This window comes from Martes martes (genome assembly GCF_963455335.1).
Source record: "Martes martes genome assembly, chromosome: 4".
In the NCBI taxonomy this organism is placed as follows: Eukaryota; Metazoa; Chordata; class Mammalia; order Carnivora; family Mustelidae; genus Martes; species Martes martes.
In genome coordinates, this window is record NC_137891.1 from 2521431 (window position 1) to 2537105 (window position 15675).

General features: G+C 66.0%; 2 protein-coding genes across 16 annotated transcripts in view; one reads left to right on the top strand and one right to left on the bottom strand.

The window, feature by feature from the left end:
• Positions 1-10095, top strand: part of LOC308340807 (maestro heat-like repeat family member 5) — a gene marked incomplete at its 3' end in the record, with an annotated part of 55733 nt that extends 45638 nt beyond the window's left edge. Inside the window, exons 21-29 of the mRNA XM_080800192.1 lie at positions 922-1059; positions 1456-1570; positions 2339-2482; positions 7663-7839; positions 8317-8472; positions 9087-9206; positions 9347-9449; positions 9676-9750; positions 9998-10095. Of these exons, the coding sequence (XP_080656318.1) occupies positions 922-1059; positions 1456-1570; positions 2339-2482; positions 7663-7839; positions 8317-8472; positions 9087-9206; positions 9347-9449; positions 9676-9750; positions 9998-10095 (1126 nt within the window). The remainder of the gene's footprint in view (positions 1-921; positions 1060-1455; positions 1571-2338; positions 2483-7662; positions 7840-8316; positions 8473-9086; positions 9207-9346; positions 9450-9675; positions 9751-9997) is intronic.
• A 2418-nt stretch (positions 10096-12513) lies between these two features.
• The window catches only part of PTP4A3 (protein tyrosine phosphatase 4A3), a 31097-nt gene continuing 27935 nt past the window's right edge, over positions 12514-15675 (bottom strand). For all 15 annotated transcript variants that reach the window (XM_080800636.1, XM_080800640.1, XM_080800634.1 and 12 more), the window contains 3 exons: positions 14508-14638; positions 13972-14046; positions 12514-13070 (listed from right to left, as the gene is read on the bottom strand). In XM_080800636.1, coding sequence (XP_080656762.1) covers positions 12953-13070; positions 13972-14046; positions 14508-14638 — 324 coding nt within the window. In that variant the 3' untranslated portion in view covers positions 12514-12952. The remainder of the gene's footprint in view (positions 13071-13971; positions 14047-14507; positions 14639-15675) is intronic.

The window sequence follows — 15675 nt, forward strand, 5'->3', positions numbered from 1 at the left end:
AGCCGTGGAACTCCGTCCCCTGACCCTACGTGTAGCTCAGAATCGTGCCTGGTCCCAGCTGACGGCCTCATCCTGGGACCCTGCTCACACATCCCGGGCGTCTCGACCCGTCACGGGAAGCCGGGCAGATGTGACCCAGCACAGGGTGGCCGGGAAGGGGGAACAGGCCACTGAGCGGGGCCACCCTGCTATCCCGGGGCCTGTGTTCTGGGGCCCTGTCCCTGTGTCCTGCCTGCAGAGCCGGGGGCAGCCCTGGGCCTGTGACCGGAACATCAGACAGGCTTGGAGCCAAGGACCGAGCTGCCCTGGCAGGGCCGTGTGGCCAGGACAGGGCCCTCGTGACTCTAGCAGCTGACGAGCATGTGGTCAGGCCTTGCTTTATGTCTGGCGTCCTTTCCTGCGCGCACACGTGCCTGGGACCAGTGGAGCCTGTGTCCCCTGAGTGGTGTCCGGGAGGCAAGCGGACACTTCCCCGGGCTTCTGTGATGCCATACGCCCCAGCCCTCCTCCTCCCCCCTCCCCGCAGCACCTTCTTCGGGTTCTCAGCCCCGCGTTTAAGCAGCACCATCCCCCAAGCCTCAGCCGGGATCCTCTGCACCCTGTGCCACGGGACCCCCAGCCCTGTCCCCAGAGCTGCGGCCTCAGAAAGCCCTCCACGGACGCAACCGGTGTCCCCTGAGATGCTCCAGGCACACCTCACACTGCCTGTGCCCCAGGCCAATCTCACAGCCTCCCACAGGGCCCCCGGCTCCTCAAGGGGTGCCCTCTGCTCTCCGGCCCCAGCCACTGACCTAGAGCCCAGGCCCGGGGGCCGAATGGGCTCCTGCTGCCCCCTCCCCTATCACAGCTCCCACCCATGCCAAGCCTCCCCCCTGCCCAGGGCAGGGCTGGCCCAGTGACGGCGCCCCCAAACCCCTGCAGCACATCTCTGGAAGCACTGAAAAGCCTGCTGTCCACCACGGGGCACTGGCAGGACTTCGCGCTCCTGGAGCTGCAGGACGCCTGGAAGCTCTTCACCACCCTCCACACCTACCCGCAGGGCGTGGGTCTCCTCGCCAGGTAGGAGTGGGGCCAGGCAGGGGCAGGGCCTCCCCCAGGCCACCCCCTGTCCCGGAAGCTGGGTGTATCCACCGCGGTGACCACCAGGGTGCGCCCGTGAGCGCAGCGCCACGAGCTCACACGCACCCCACCCGGCACCGGAGCCTGCGGTACAGGTGTCATCCGCGAGCTGCACCCGGCTGGACGCCACCGGGTGCCTGCCGCTCGCCTCCCACACATCCAGCCCAGGCCTGGAAGCCAGTGGGCGGCCAGGAGGTACAGAGGGGGATCCCACACTCCCAGCAGTGGGCACCCACTCAGACGCAGCCCCTGCGGGGCCCGGCTGTGGTGGCAGGTAGACTCCGGGCCGCACCCCCACGCCCAGGCCCTGCCCCTGCCCTCCTCCCCTCTCCCCAGGGCCATGGTGCAGAACCGCTGCCAACAGATCAAGGCAGTGACCAGCCGGCTGCTGCCCAGCCTGCAGAGCAGGGAGGAGCGGGAGAGGAAGGCGGCCATCCTCATCCTCTCCGAGGTACGGCCTGGGCAGGGAGAAGGGAGCCCCTCAGACACGGCCTCCTCCTCCAGCTGCCTCAGTGCCCCCATCAGGACCTTGCCTACCCCCTCCATCCCCCTTCCGGCTCCAGGGCAGTCCACAGTCTGGGGCTCCTGGCTGGGTCCCCCACTTCTCAGGCCCCATCAACCCGTGGCCTGGGCGAACCTGTCCCCACCTCTCACTCTCCCGGGCCCAACCCCTACAGAGCTGGTCAGTCAGGCAGACCGGAGCTCAGGTCCGCCCCAGGGACTGGGAGGCCAAGAAAGCCCTGGTTAGAACAGGAGAGGTGCAGGGGTCCAGCAGGTGTTGCCCTGGGGCTAGGGTCATGGTGGGGCTCACGAGGCAGCTCCGTAACAGACATCGGCAGGGAAAACACCAAATGAAAGCCCCACGCCGCTCCCCACCCCACCCACCAGCAGGACCTTCTGAGCCACCCTCCACGGGGCTCTGTCCCCAGCTGTCCCATGGGCCCAGCCACTGCTGCGCAGGGGCCCCAGCCTTGCTGTGTGACATCAGGCAAGGCCCTTCTCCCTCTGGGCCTTGGTTTCCCCAGCTGTACTTGGAAAAGTTGAACCAGCATGGAGATGGTTCAAATCCGTGTTAACCGAGACACCCAGAGAGTGCTGGTAACCGTCCTCCGAAAACCCCTTCTGGACCCTGGTCCTTGAGCCTGGCTCCCAGATGCAGACGGCGCTCCCCATGAGAACATGGCAGGCCTGACCTGCCTGCCCTTGGGGACGACCCCAGTTCCTCTACAGCCCCACCATGCTGGAGGTGCTCCCCAGACAGGCTGCCCTGACCACGCTGGCCCGAAGCCTCAGGGACCCCAGCCACGAGGTCCGCGTGTGGAGCCTGCAGGGCCTAGGAAACATCCTTTTCCACCCAGAGAAGGTAAGGGCCGGGGAGGGGGGTGTTGTCGCCCTCACACACCCGCCCCACCAGAGGAGCTGGTGCATGGAGTACAGACAGGCCTACTGGGTTGGAATCCTGGCTCTGTCCCTTCCCGCAGTGTAGCTGGGAACACAGGACCCCCCCTCTCCGGGCCTCAGTGTCCTCATCTGTAGAATGGGCTTGGTGATATCCTCTCGGCAGGGTTCTGGGAGGGGTAAAGTGTCTACTCCCCTGGGACGTTGTCTCCTTCCATACCTATTGCAGACCTCCAGGGGCCAAGGAGGGGGGTCACCAGGAGTCACCCAAGCCTGGCCCGCAGAGGGGAACTTCCCCTGAGAATCTCGGGGCCCAGCCCTCTCCTCTGCTGGTGACCCATTTCCCCATCCCCCCTACCCCCCCATCACTGGAAGAGCCCCCATCCCATGATGAGCAGCAGGGGGCGTTAGCAAAGAGGCAGAAGAAAAGGGCCACGACACTGCCCCAGGCCACTGGCCGTCCCACTGGAGCCTGATGTCACCCCCACTGTGGGTTCCTAGGGCACCATGCCTTGGCAGAGGACCCAGGTGACACAGCAGCTTGCCAGGTCCAACCCGTCCTCACCCCAGCACTTTCCAGCCAGCACGTTTCTTCAGGACCTGGGCCTGGGTCAGTGTCCATCTCAGTGACATGGGAGGGGTCACAGCACTTGGTCACGAGCGCCGTGCTGAGTCCATGCATAGGCAGCACGGGGGTCCCCTCCGGCCTTTTATCCCTGGCACCAGTGTGGACGTGCCCTGGCCTCTGCCGTGTAACAGAAACGTCAGGTTAGAGCGATTTTCTCACCTGATCTGGGGTGCACGGCCTCCGCCTCCCCCAACCATGCCAGGGGCTACACGAACACCCAGGAAAATGGCAAGCTGCCCAGACGTCATCTCCGCTGCTGACCATCAGGACTCACAGGGCTTGTGGGAGGAAGCATCTGATGGTGGGGGCCACGGAAGGGACGGGCTCCGAAGAGACCCAGCAGCCTTCTGCCCATAAGCCCACTTCACTATGTTCTCCTGGCACGTCTCCACATGGTTAAGAAGAGCTCTCCATTAGGGTCACTGCTGGCAAAGCCTTTGCCCTGCACATGACACACTGTACGTACTTAGTAAGGGAGACTAGCACTTCTTCATTCATCCACCCATCTGCTAGTCCTGGTACCTGTACACCCATCCACCCATCCATTCACCATCCGTCTGTCCACCCATCTATCCATCCATCCATCCACCCACCCACCCATCATCCACCCATCCACCCATCCACCCACTCATCCATCTGTCCATCCATCCACCCATCCATCCGTCCCTCCACCCATCCATCCATCTACCCATCCACCCGTCCATCCACCCATCCACCCACCCATCGACCCACCCATCCACCCACCCACCGACCCACCCATCCACCCACCCATCCACCCATCCACCCATCCGTCCACCCATCCATCCACCCGTCCACCCATCCATTTACCCGTCCACCCACCCATCCATCCATCCACCCACCCACCCACCCGTCCACCCGTCCACCCACCCATCCACCCGTCCACCCACCCATCCACCCACCCGTCCACCCATCCGTCCACCCATCCACCCAGCCATCCACCCATCCACCCACCCATCCATCCACCCATCCAACCACCCATCCACCCATCCACCCACCCATCCACCCACCCATCCATCCACCCACCCATCCATCCACCCACCCACCCATCCATCCACCCACCCATCCATCCACCCATCCAATCACCCATCCACCCATCCATCCACCCACCCATCCATCCACCCACCCACCCATCCATCCACCCACCCATCCATCCACCCATCCAATCACCCATCCACCCATCCACCCACCTATCCATCCACCCATCCACCCATCCATCCACCCACACACCCACCCATCCATCCACCCACCCACCCATCCACCCACCCATCCACCCATCCATCTACACATCCATCCACCCATCCACCCACCCATCCACCCACCCATCCACCCACCCATCCATCCACCCACCCATCCACCCATCCACCCACCCATCCATCCACCCATCCACCCATCCACCCATCCACCTACCCATCCACCCACCCATCCACCCATCCAACCATCCATCCACACATCCACCCATCCACACACCCATCCACCCATCCACCCACCCACCCATCTACCCATCCACCCACCCATCCACCCATCCATCCACACATCTACCCATCCACCCCCCCCCATCCATCCATCCACCCATCCACCCATCCATTTGTTCCTTGGGCCCTTCTTTTATGACTTACTCTTTCATTATTTTTTATTCACTCTTTACATATTATGCATTCACTCAGTTATTCACATCTGCTCCAGCATTCATTCACTCAGTCACTCAGTCGGTGGGCCAGTTGGTGGTCAGTCATCCGTACACCTTTCTCCAGCTGTTCCTGCAGGCAGACGGTCAGTAGGAAGTCTCCATGTGCCTCTATGCCCTGCACTAGGTGGGGCCCCGTGGGGAATGGAGAAGACAGGCAGGAGGGCTGCCAGAGCGGGACGGCCAGGGCCAGGGAAGGAGCATGGCTCCCAAGTGGGGTGTGGGTTGCTGGCCACCGCGGGGCTGGGGGAACAGGTGGATCCAGAGCACAGCTGGCCAAGAGGCCTGCTGGAGTGGGGCCAGGACCAGCTGAACTGGGCAGGGATGGAGCAGGCCCCAGGGCTGAGGGAGGGTCGACAGTCACTGCCCCCACACCAGAGAGGTGCCCTCTGCCGGGACCCACAGGACTGTTCCACCCCCCCCACCCCCGCCAGGGTGCGCTGTCTCAGCCACCCGTCCACCGTCAAACACAAGCAGTGCTAGCTGGGTGGTGGTCCGTGTCTGAGGAGGCCAGAGGGGCAGCCCACACAGAAGACCCAAGCTAAGTGCGCTTAACTAAGTCCACTTTAACAAAGCGGACGTGTGGTTTTCTCCCAGGGGCACGGACGACCCCGTCTGCAGTCTCGGGGAGAGCAGGCTCCTCCTGGATTGCTGTGCACCCCTGCTCCCAGCCCCAGGTGCTGCCCCCGTGGGAGGGTCTGCACGGCCACCACCATGCCCGCTCCAGCCAGCAGCACACCCTACCCTTGGAGGCCACAACCCACAAGGACTTCACTCCCTTCTGCTCCAGCCAACGGGCCAAGTGGTGGCACCTCGGGGAGACCCCGTCTCCTGGGCACCCACGTGGCCGCCGCAGCAGGAGTCCCCTTAGCAAGAGGCCTTGTGCTCGTTGGAGACTGTCTGAAGATGCCACCACCATAACGCTTGCTGAAATATCCCACCAGAAACCGTACAAACATAGGCATAGAGTCAGGCAGCACCCCCACCAGCCAGCCTGCAGCATCTTTGCGCAGGGCACCTGTGACCTCCCACGGCAGGACCCCTTATTGGGCCCATCCGCACACGGGTCTGGGGACTTCCATCCTCTTGGCCCAGGACTCCTAGCTCGCTTGTCTCCCTCCCTCGTCACTCCCACACCGCTCTCAGCTCCGCCAGTCTCTGCTCCTGTCCCTGGCCTGGTGCTGGATCCCGCCCCATCCCTCCTTCCCATTCCTCTGCCCTGTTCACCACTCCCTTGCTGGCCTTCCCCAATCTCTAAGTACCATCTACTGGCCGACTGTCCCCAGATCCATATCCCAACCCCAGCCCTGGACTCAAGCAGGGACTCACTGCTCACATCCAAGCCGGCATCTCAAACTCAGCACGTGCACCACAAACTCCTCGCCCACACCCCACCCCCGCCCAAACAGGTGCCTTCTGTAACCCTCACCTCAGCTGGAGGGGACCGCAAACCTTGGGGCCGTCCGGGCAATGAAAAAATCCCAAGCCAACCCAGAATGCACCTGTTCTTCCAGTGCCCTGCTGCCCTCACTGTAGCCACCGCATCCCCCCCAGACCACTGCGCTCCCCCGTGCCTGGCCCCAACGGCCTCCCCTTCTCCTTTGCAGTGTAGACTCCCCTAGCAGCCAGCAGGCTCCTGTGATGAGCTCTGCTCACAAACAGGGCAGGTGTGCCCCTGCCTCAGGACCTTGGCACGTGCTGCGCCCTCTGGTGGAATGCTTTTCTGGCATCTCTGTAAGAATTCCCTCCGTGGTGACCTTCTTGGTAACACCTTCTCCTATCCTACTTCCTTAAAAGTAAAGTTCTGTAACCACCGCAACCCCGGCAGCCTCCACCACAGCCTGCTCCCCCTCCCGCCCCCGCCCTGCTTTATCTTCGCTCAGTTTGCTCGCCACCCTCTAATGCTCATTGTGCTGCGTGTGCTTCGTTTATTTTCTGGACCTTCCCATTAAACCCCACCGCCAGAACCCCAGTCCTACCCCAGCACCCTCACTGCACCCAGCAGGCGCTCAGAAAGAGTCAGTTGCTGTTCGCTGACTCGTCGGCAGAAAAAGTTTACTATTATAAACCCAACAGAGCTCAGGAAGCCAATGACATGGCCTAAAACTTGTTTTAAAGCTGTCAAAATCACCCCAGCTTTCACACCCTGTCACCGATAAGGAAACATCCTTTTGCTGACGTCCTGCCATCCAGACATTCATCTGGACAGTCCGTGAGCGCCACGACTGCCAAGACGGGCAGACAGAACTGGCTGAAAATGGGCTCAGTCTTTCACAAAGTAGCGTCAACGTGGGAAGTGGTCATTGTGATGGAAGGAGCCGGGAGCTCAGTCTGTGCACACCTTGTCTCGTCCTGCCCCACAGGGAGGCCGGGCACAGGGGCGAAGGGAGGGTGAGGCGGAGGAAGGGGAGGGAGGCCTCCAGCACCGGGCGAGGGGCCTTCTGGGCAACATGGTGACAGGAAAAAGCAGCAGCTGGGAGCCCACTAGCGGGGGGTGGTTGATATCCTTTAACCCCAGGAGGAGCCCCTCAGAGAGGAAAAGCCCCGTCCATGCCCACACAGCTCCTGGTGGGCAGACTGGAGCTAGAGCACAGCGGCCCTGTGCTCAGAGCCAGGGTGGGATCCCACCAAGGTTGGGGGCACAGCGCCGGGCAGGCAGCAGGGGTGGGCAGGTGCCCAGGCCAGGATGGCGGCTGGGGAGGGGCCGCGGAGGGAGGGGCCCAGGCAGTTCCAAGTGCAACAGCAGGGCTGGGGTAGGGCCCGGGAGCAGCCAGGCCGGCGCCCTTAGCCCAGCGGCCCCTGCCCCGCCTAGGGAAGCCTGCTCTGCGGACAGCTGCCGCCCTTCCTCGACGGCTTCTTCCAGAACAGCGAGCAGGTGGTCGTGCAGGTCATGGGCACCGTGTCAGACGTGCTGCACCGCCTGGGCGCACACGGCGCGGCCGCCCAAAGCCTCAGGGTCGCCATCTATGCCCGCTCCTTTTTCGACGACGTGAGTGCCCGCGGGGGGGAAGCGGGCTGCCCCTACTTGTGCCCCTCCTGTGCCTACACCCGGTCCTCAAAGGCAGGGGGATCCCGGCTGCCCTCCACCTGGGCTGGGGAGACAAGCCCCCGGGCGGATGCGGGTGTGCCTCTGAGACACCTGGGCCGAGCTGGGCCGAGTGGCCGCCAGAGGGCGCTCGGCCCCTTCTCCACGAGGCTGAACAAGCAGCACCTTCCCCCGTCCAGCCCCGCGGTCACCGGGTGGTCAGGATAAGAGCCTGAGTGAAGAGACAGGAGTTCAGGTCCTCCCGGAACGCCCGGAACCTGACAGGGGAGGCACAGCCCTGCCCCCGGGGGCTGGGAGCCTGGGGAAGGGGCTCTGCAGCCAGAACTGAGCCCCATCCCCTCCACAGGGTGGGGTCCCGGGTTGGGTGGGGATTGGGGCCCCAGGCGGGTTCGGCTGTGGCTCTGAGCCCCCGCCTTGCAGGAGCGGGCTGGGATCCGGGCGGCGGCCATGGCGTTGTTCGGGGACCTGGTGGCCGCCGTGGCTGGCAGGGAGCTGAGCGGCCTGCGGGCCCAGGTACACCAGAGCATGGTGCCCCTGCTCCTGCACCTGAGGGACTGCTGTCCGGCCGTCGTCAAGGTCCGCGCCTGCTGAGGGGCCTTCCCCTGGTGGGGCTGGGGACACACAGACTGCTGGGGGGGACAGCGGGGACTGAGGCTCTGCTGATGGCAATGGGGCCTCCCGAGGGCAAGGCTGCTCCCGGGGCGGCCGTGTGGACCCAGGGTGGCCTCCCTGGTGGGCTGAGGTCCACCCGAGCGTGCACACACACACACACACGCAGGCACACGTGCACACACACACGGCTGTGCGGTCCCTGGGGGTCCGACCCGGCCTGTTCCGCTCCCTGCTGCGTCCCCGGCACCTGACACGGGCTCGGGCTCGGGTCGTTCACCGAACACGGAGAAACGGTCGAGCTTCTCTGTGCGCCAGCCGTGCCCTGTGCTGAGGCCAGCAAGGGATCCCGGGATCCTGGCGTGGGGAAGAGAGGCAACAAGCGGCCAGTTCCGAAAGGAATGGGAGGAACGGGACCAGCCTGGGGCAGGAGTGAGGGCTTCCCCAGGGGTGGAGGGTGGCGACGGCCGGGAGGACGCCAGCGGTCCTCACACCCCACGCGAAGCTCGTGTCTGGGGAGGGCACAGACCTCTGGCGCTCGCGCCCGTGGCCAGCCACCGCTCCCGCGGCTGTCCCCGCAGCAGGCCAAGTTCGCCCTGTACCGCTGCGCCCTGCAGCTGTGGTGGCGGCTTCCGCACACCCTCTTCTGCACGCTGGCCTGGGAGAGGGGCCTGGGGCGCGGGGACAGGCCGCCGTTGGGGGTGGGGGCAGGCGGGGCGGGGGACGCTAGAGCCAGGCTCCAGCAGGTTCGGTGTGGCCCCAGGGCGGGCAGGGGCGGGGCGGGGTGGGGCGGGGTCCGGGGTCCCCCCCCCCCACCGACGGCGCGCTGTCCTCCTGCCAGATGACCTGCAGCCAGGAGGAGTTCAGCATCCACTTGGCGCAGGCCCTCAGCTACCTGCACAGCCGGCACCGCCACATCAAGACCTGGGCGGCGCTCTTCATAGGTGAGCGGGGCCGGCGGGGCTCCGGGACCCTCCCTCCAGGCCGGCCAGCCCCAGCGCCCTGACCCTCGCCTGCCCTCCCGCCCACTGGCACCTGCCAGGCTGCTCGGGTCCGCTGGCAAGAGAGGAGGGGTGGCGGGTGAGGGGCCCGACCGGCAGGACGGGCAGGAGAGGGTCTGAGCCCCCCCACCCCCCACCAGCAAGCCGCCTTCCTCTGTCCGTCCCCCAGGTTACACCACCTGCTACCACCCCCAGGCCGTGTCCCAGATGCTGAACAGCGTCGACACACACCTGCTCTTCTCTAGTAAGCCACCCCAAGTCCCCGGCAGCCCTCCCTCCCCGCCTCCAGGGTGAGATGGGCACTCGCACCCACTCACGCCACCCCCGGCTCCCCAGAGTGAGGGGCAAGGAACAGGTGGGGTTGGGGAGAGCAGCACCCCGGGTCTGGGAGGCGGAGGAGGTGGGGTCTGGCTGACCTCCGGCTGCCGCCCCCACCCCTGCTGGAAGGACGGGACCCCAGGTCTCCCCTGATTGTGTCTTCTCCCCTGGAGCTTTCGAAGATCTCAAAAAGGACCCAGAGCCTGGCGTCCGGGAATTTGCCACCAGACAGTTCTCCTTCCTTCACAAGGTGGCAGCCAGACCGCAGTGACCTCCAGCCGTCCTCCCTCACCCTCCTCTCCCTCCCTTGTGCCCACCGACTCAGTCAGCCCTGCCCCATTCACACAGAGCTTGGTTGCATAACATTTTTCCATTTGAAAGAAAGATCTAGATTCAACAAAGAAGCATCACACCTGTCGGCTCCCTGCCCACCGCCTCGTGGCCCCAGAGGACCGAGGCAAGCTTAGGGGACACTGGCAGGCCTAGGGGACAAAGGAACAGACCAGGTCTCCCAGAGACAAACTGTGAAGTCCATGCAGGGTCCTGCAAATGACAGGTTCTCCCTTCTTGGCCTTGGTCTCCCCACCTATGAAATGGGCACATGGGTCTTTCCCTGGCCTGCCGAGGTTCCTCCTAGGGCCTCACCTCCGGGCTGCCCCTCTCAGGAACCCCGCCAGACCAGCCGGCCCCCCGCCAGCCTTACCCGTCAGGCGCCCACACCAACCCCTCCACACCTTTGCTCAGGACGCTCTTCCCACCCGGTGCACCTTCCCCACGCTCTCCCACATGAGGGCCGCCACACCCCCCTCCTCCGAGGATGAGCGCCGGGCAGAGGGAGCCCCCACCCCAGCCCCTCCTCAGCCCTGGGGCCTGGGCCACCCCTCCCTCACAGGGGACACGCTCCCAGGCTCTCACCGCACCCCACCCCCCCAGAAACTGTAAGCCCCTTGGGGCAGGGACACAGCTGCCGGGGGCTGGCCTGGGGGAGCCCCGCCACCTGGATGGTGGGTTGAAACACTACGGCAACCTTCACAGAACACAAATTCGCTAGCCTTCTCAGATGCGTTTCATTTGGCAGAGCTGGGGGCCCCCTCTCCCCCTGGGAGCCCAGAGTGGACTGGAATCTGCTTATCTGTCTGTCCCTCTCTGAACAGAGCGCCGGACGAGTGACTTGGGCGGGGGGGGGGGCCTTTTCCCGACCCCCATCCTGTGACCTCCACGGGTGCTCCAACCCCCTGGCTGGGGCACAGGGTGGGTGTGCCCTTTCAGAACGGAAGAGTGGGCTAACTGGGTCCCCTTGGTCCAGCCGCGTGGCTGTGGTCCCTAAAAGGACCCCCAAAAGGGGGGCTTCGTCCTCCAGCCCCCGCCAGGCAGTGAGCCTCCTCCACACTGTGCTCCGGGAGGTCCGGCTCAGTGAGAGCTGGAGCCGATGGGTCGGACCCGAAGCCGACCGTGAGCTCAGGGACAAGCCTGGAATCGGGGAGGGGCCCCACTCCCACCGAGCAGGGCGGCCGGGCTCTGTGGAGCGGGGCACAGCGAGGGCGCCCCATTAACAGTGCCAGTGGTAACAGCTGCAGCAGGCCGGGAGACGGAGGGACGGGCCTGTGTCCCCATTGGCCAACCCCCAGGGCCCCAAGGAAGGGGCGGCCCACACAGCCCCCCCCAGGGCCCAGCGGGCAAGTGCGAGCAGACGGGACCCAGGCAGGGCACCTGCCTCCAGGCACACGACACTGGGCCCTTCCTGGGCATGCCTCCTCCCCAGGGCAAAAACAAAAGGGGTGACAAATGGGTAGCTCAGGGAGCCCTTCCCCACACACCTCTCCCAGACTGTGTGTGGGGTGCAGGGTGGAGAGAGGGAGGCTCGGACCAGGGAGATGTAGGTGGGGAGTGGCCTGATGCCAAGCCCGGAGCTGTGACTCCTAAGACAGGCGCCGGGTCCCAGTGACTAGGAGAAATGCCACTGGGGAAGGTCCCTGGGTGGTGTCCACAGCTGGGTCACAGTGCCTGGGGGCAGGGGCTCTGCACGCCCCACCCCCAGCCAGGCCGGCCATGGGCCCCCTCCTCCTGGCCGTGTCCCGCACAGGGACGGGCGGGCCCCCAGCTTGGGGAGACCCGAGCACGGCAGTCCACACCCCCCGGCAGGCCTGGCCACCCCTCCTGCACCCTCAAGCTCACTCACCCCATGGAGCCCAGGGCCACCCTCTGCCCCTCCGGCTTCCCCTCCCTTCCCAGGGCCGATGGGATGGTATGTCCCTCCTCCTGGAGCCAAGCTGGCCACCGCCGTCTGCACCGTCCTCTGTACCCTCCTCTGGGCCTCTAAGGCTGAAATGAGGACACCCGGTGGGGACAGGACTGAGCGGCCACCCCACAACACACGGGGCCCTGAGGACTTACCAAGTGAGCCCCAGCCTGTCCTGCAGAGGGCCAACACTGGGGACCCAAGCCTTGCCTTTGATGCCCCAGCGCCCCCCAAAATGGCAAGGCACCTGGGCGGGGCCCCACGCAGGCCACATGGGAGTGGTGCTGGCTCGGGCACATCAGGGACGTCTCCTGCCCCTAATCCTGGGAGAGCGCGGGGACCCAGCATGGATGCCAAGGGGACCACAGTGCAGCCGTCTTGAGGGCCCCCCTCCACCCGCTCCCGTCCGTCCCACCCGGCCCCGCACCGCACTCTCCAGGCACACACAGCCACGGGGTCCTGCTTTATTGCCTTTGCGGGTCCAGGACCGGGGACGGTCTCCAGACCCAGTAACTGAAAGTGCCAAGGACAGGTCAGGGCGAGAGGCCGTGGAGTCGGGCCCAGTGGTTAGAAAGAACGCGTGATCCCTGACAAACGAGCCTGAGCGGGCCCTGTGGGTGGGCAGGGGCGGGAGGGCAGGGGCGCCCCACGAAGCCTCAGAGAGACAGGGCGGGGGGGCCCGAGGGAAGCACGGAGGGGCGCACAGAGACACGAGACACGGCACAACGGAGGAGGGAGCCAGCGCAGGGCGAGCCTGAGCCGCGGACAGGGGTGCCGAGGGGCCGAGGGGCCGAGGGGCGAAGGGCCGGGAGAGAAGGCGAGCGGGCGGCAGCGCGGCGGGCGCGGCGACAGCTACGACGGCGGGGCCGGTCTGCTCGGAGGCCCCCGGCTACATGACGCAGCACCTGGTCCTGTGCGCATTCGGCTCCTTGAACCGCAGCCTCTGCCTGGGCCGGTATTTCTCCAGGTAGGTGAGCTGCTTGCTGTTGATGGCTCCGCGCCGCTTCCTGCGGGGACGGGATGGGGCCGGGTCGGCGGGACGGTCCGCACAGGCCCAGCTCCCAGGACGGCCTCCGCCCAAGATCTTCCCCTCCCCCCACCTGCGGCCACTGCGGCTGGCCCCCTCCTCCAGGCACCCCCACGGCGCCCACCCTCCCCACGCCCCCTCGTTTCTCGGGTACCACCCCACCCCCGGGCCACAGGGTGGGACCTGGGCATCTTCGCAGCCCAGGAGGGAGGGAGGAGGGGGGGACTCGGGTGACAGGTGAGGGGACGTATCAGGATGACTAGGTGGACCCTTCAGGAGGTCACCGTCCCCACCCACCCAGGCCCTGGAGCGTAGCCGTGGACTTGCTCTGGCCAGTGAACCACCAGCAGAAGGGACGCGTGTCTGCCAGGCCAGGCTTCCGGAGCCCCTCCGGCCCCGAGACTGGCAACACGGGAGGAGAACTGCGCCCCAAGGGCCCCGGGGTCGCTGAGCGGAGCCCCCACATCACCGCATCGAAGGGTCAGATGAGGGAGAGACACGTCAGAGCTGTGCTCGCTGCTGGGGTTTGGGTCTGCTCGGTGCCACGGCCTGTCCTCGTTCCCGCAGCCACAGGCCGCGGAGCCAGGAGCCATGCCTCAGCCACACGTCCCAGCACCAGGAGCCACACGCGGGGACCAGCCCTCACCCTCACCCAGGATGGCAGCCTGGCTAGGGACCCACACGAGTGCGTCATACCCCAGCGTGAGGCTGCATGGGGCGGGGGACGTCTCTGAGGTCACCCTGTGGCCAGGGGTCAGGAGCGCCTGCTGGCAAGACACTGGGCCCTCTACGGGGTGGGGAGTGCCGAGTAGCGGCCCCCCGAGCCCAGACCCCCAAGCGCGCATCCACTGCCCTCCGCCCCACCCTCGCCAGCCACTCACTGTCGGATGAACTGGATGGCGTCTTCATACTTCATCCCGCTCTCGATGAGAGCCAGCGCCACAAGGACCGGGGCCCTGGGGGGAGGCGCAAGGCGGGGTCACCACGCCTCGGCACCCCAGCCCCTTCCCCGGACGGTCCCCACAGAAGGCACAGGGCGATGCCTTCGCTCTCACACCCACCACAAGGCTCCGCCAGTGCAGCCCCGCCCCCGCAGCGGGCACAGGCCGCAGCTGAACCCAACACCTCCTGCGTGGCCCCAGGCCGCATGGTCCTTGCCCTGAAACTGGGGGCGCACTGCCCAGGTCACTCAGTCACCCCTGACGGTAGGGGGGGGTCTGTGTGTCTGGGGGGCAGGCTGTCAGCTCCCTCCAGCTCGAGTGCAGGGACCACATTGCAACGCAGCAGCAGGGGGTGGGGTCAGACTTGGGGAAGGACCGTCCCTGGGGTCACGTGATGGGGGTCAGCACCACTGCGAGAGCGCCCGGACCACAGATCCCACGGCCCGGCGAGCCCCGCCCCCCACCCCCCAGCTCACCGTCCCAGGCCGGCGACACAGTGAACAGCCACACAGCTGCCAGGGTCATCGCAGAACTTGGCCTTCAGCAGGCTCAGCCAGTCCTCCACCACCTTCCCGGGCGGGGGCGCCCCGTCATCAAAGGGCCAGTCCTGCGGAGGGCAGAAGCCCGTGAGGCTGGGGGGCCGGGGCCGGTCAGCCCCTGGCCCGGACAAGGTCGGCAATCTGGGAAGCACAGAGGGACCCCACGAGGGTGAGGGACAGCAGGCCCCAGAGGGCAGAGCGCTGGCCAGGCCTGCGGTCCCCACTGCAAGGCTCCTCATGCCTCTCCTGCTGACTTCATCTGTCCCCTTCTCCAGGAAGCCCTCCCAGAACACCCGTCCTCTTCTCTCCTAAGCACAGTGAGCCCTCCGTCCCCTCCCTGCCAGCCTGCACTGTCACTCCAGAGTCAGAGCCTGACCCTCACCAACCTGAGTGTTTCTGGGTCAGCAGGCCCAAGGCGTCTGGGCAGCAAGCCCCAGCCCCCAGCCCCGCCACACAAAGCAAGCCAAGCCCGGGTACCCACGGGAAGGAGCGAAGGAAGGGTGGTAGGGTGAGCCGCACTGGTCTGGACGCTGGATTCCAGACGGTTCCTGATGGGCCCTCCCCCGACATTCGGGGTTCATCCAGTTTAGGATTCGTCTGGTTTTGGAAACTCAGCGGCGCTGCCCCCCTCCCCCGGCACTCTGGAAGAGGCGAGGCGAGCCTGCAGGCTAAGCCCAGGCCGGGTCACGGCCGTGAGGGCAGAGATGCTGAAGTCCCGGCGAAGGACGCACGGGCAGGGCAGCGGGGAACCGGTCCAGGGCCCGAGCCCTCTGACACCAAGGGTGAGTCCACATGGGCTCGCCACGGCTGCCGGCGAGGCGGGTCCCGGAGGGAAAGCTGATGTCCAGAGGACCTTCACATGCTAGGCAGGCCGCTGCTGGACTCCCGGCTGACCCCCGCTCCCTGCCTCGGGCAGCCCTGCCCTATAGGGGACGTGCCACAGTCCCACAGGCGGCCGGCAGCACAGCCAACCCATCCCTGCCTGATCTCAGGTCCCCAGAGCCAGGGGACCAAGGAAACAGCTCCCAGGCTCCCTTCCCCACAGCCTCGCAGAGTGCTTCCCCGGGGACAGCCCAGGTGTGCCCGCCCGCCCCTCCCCTCCAGA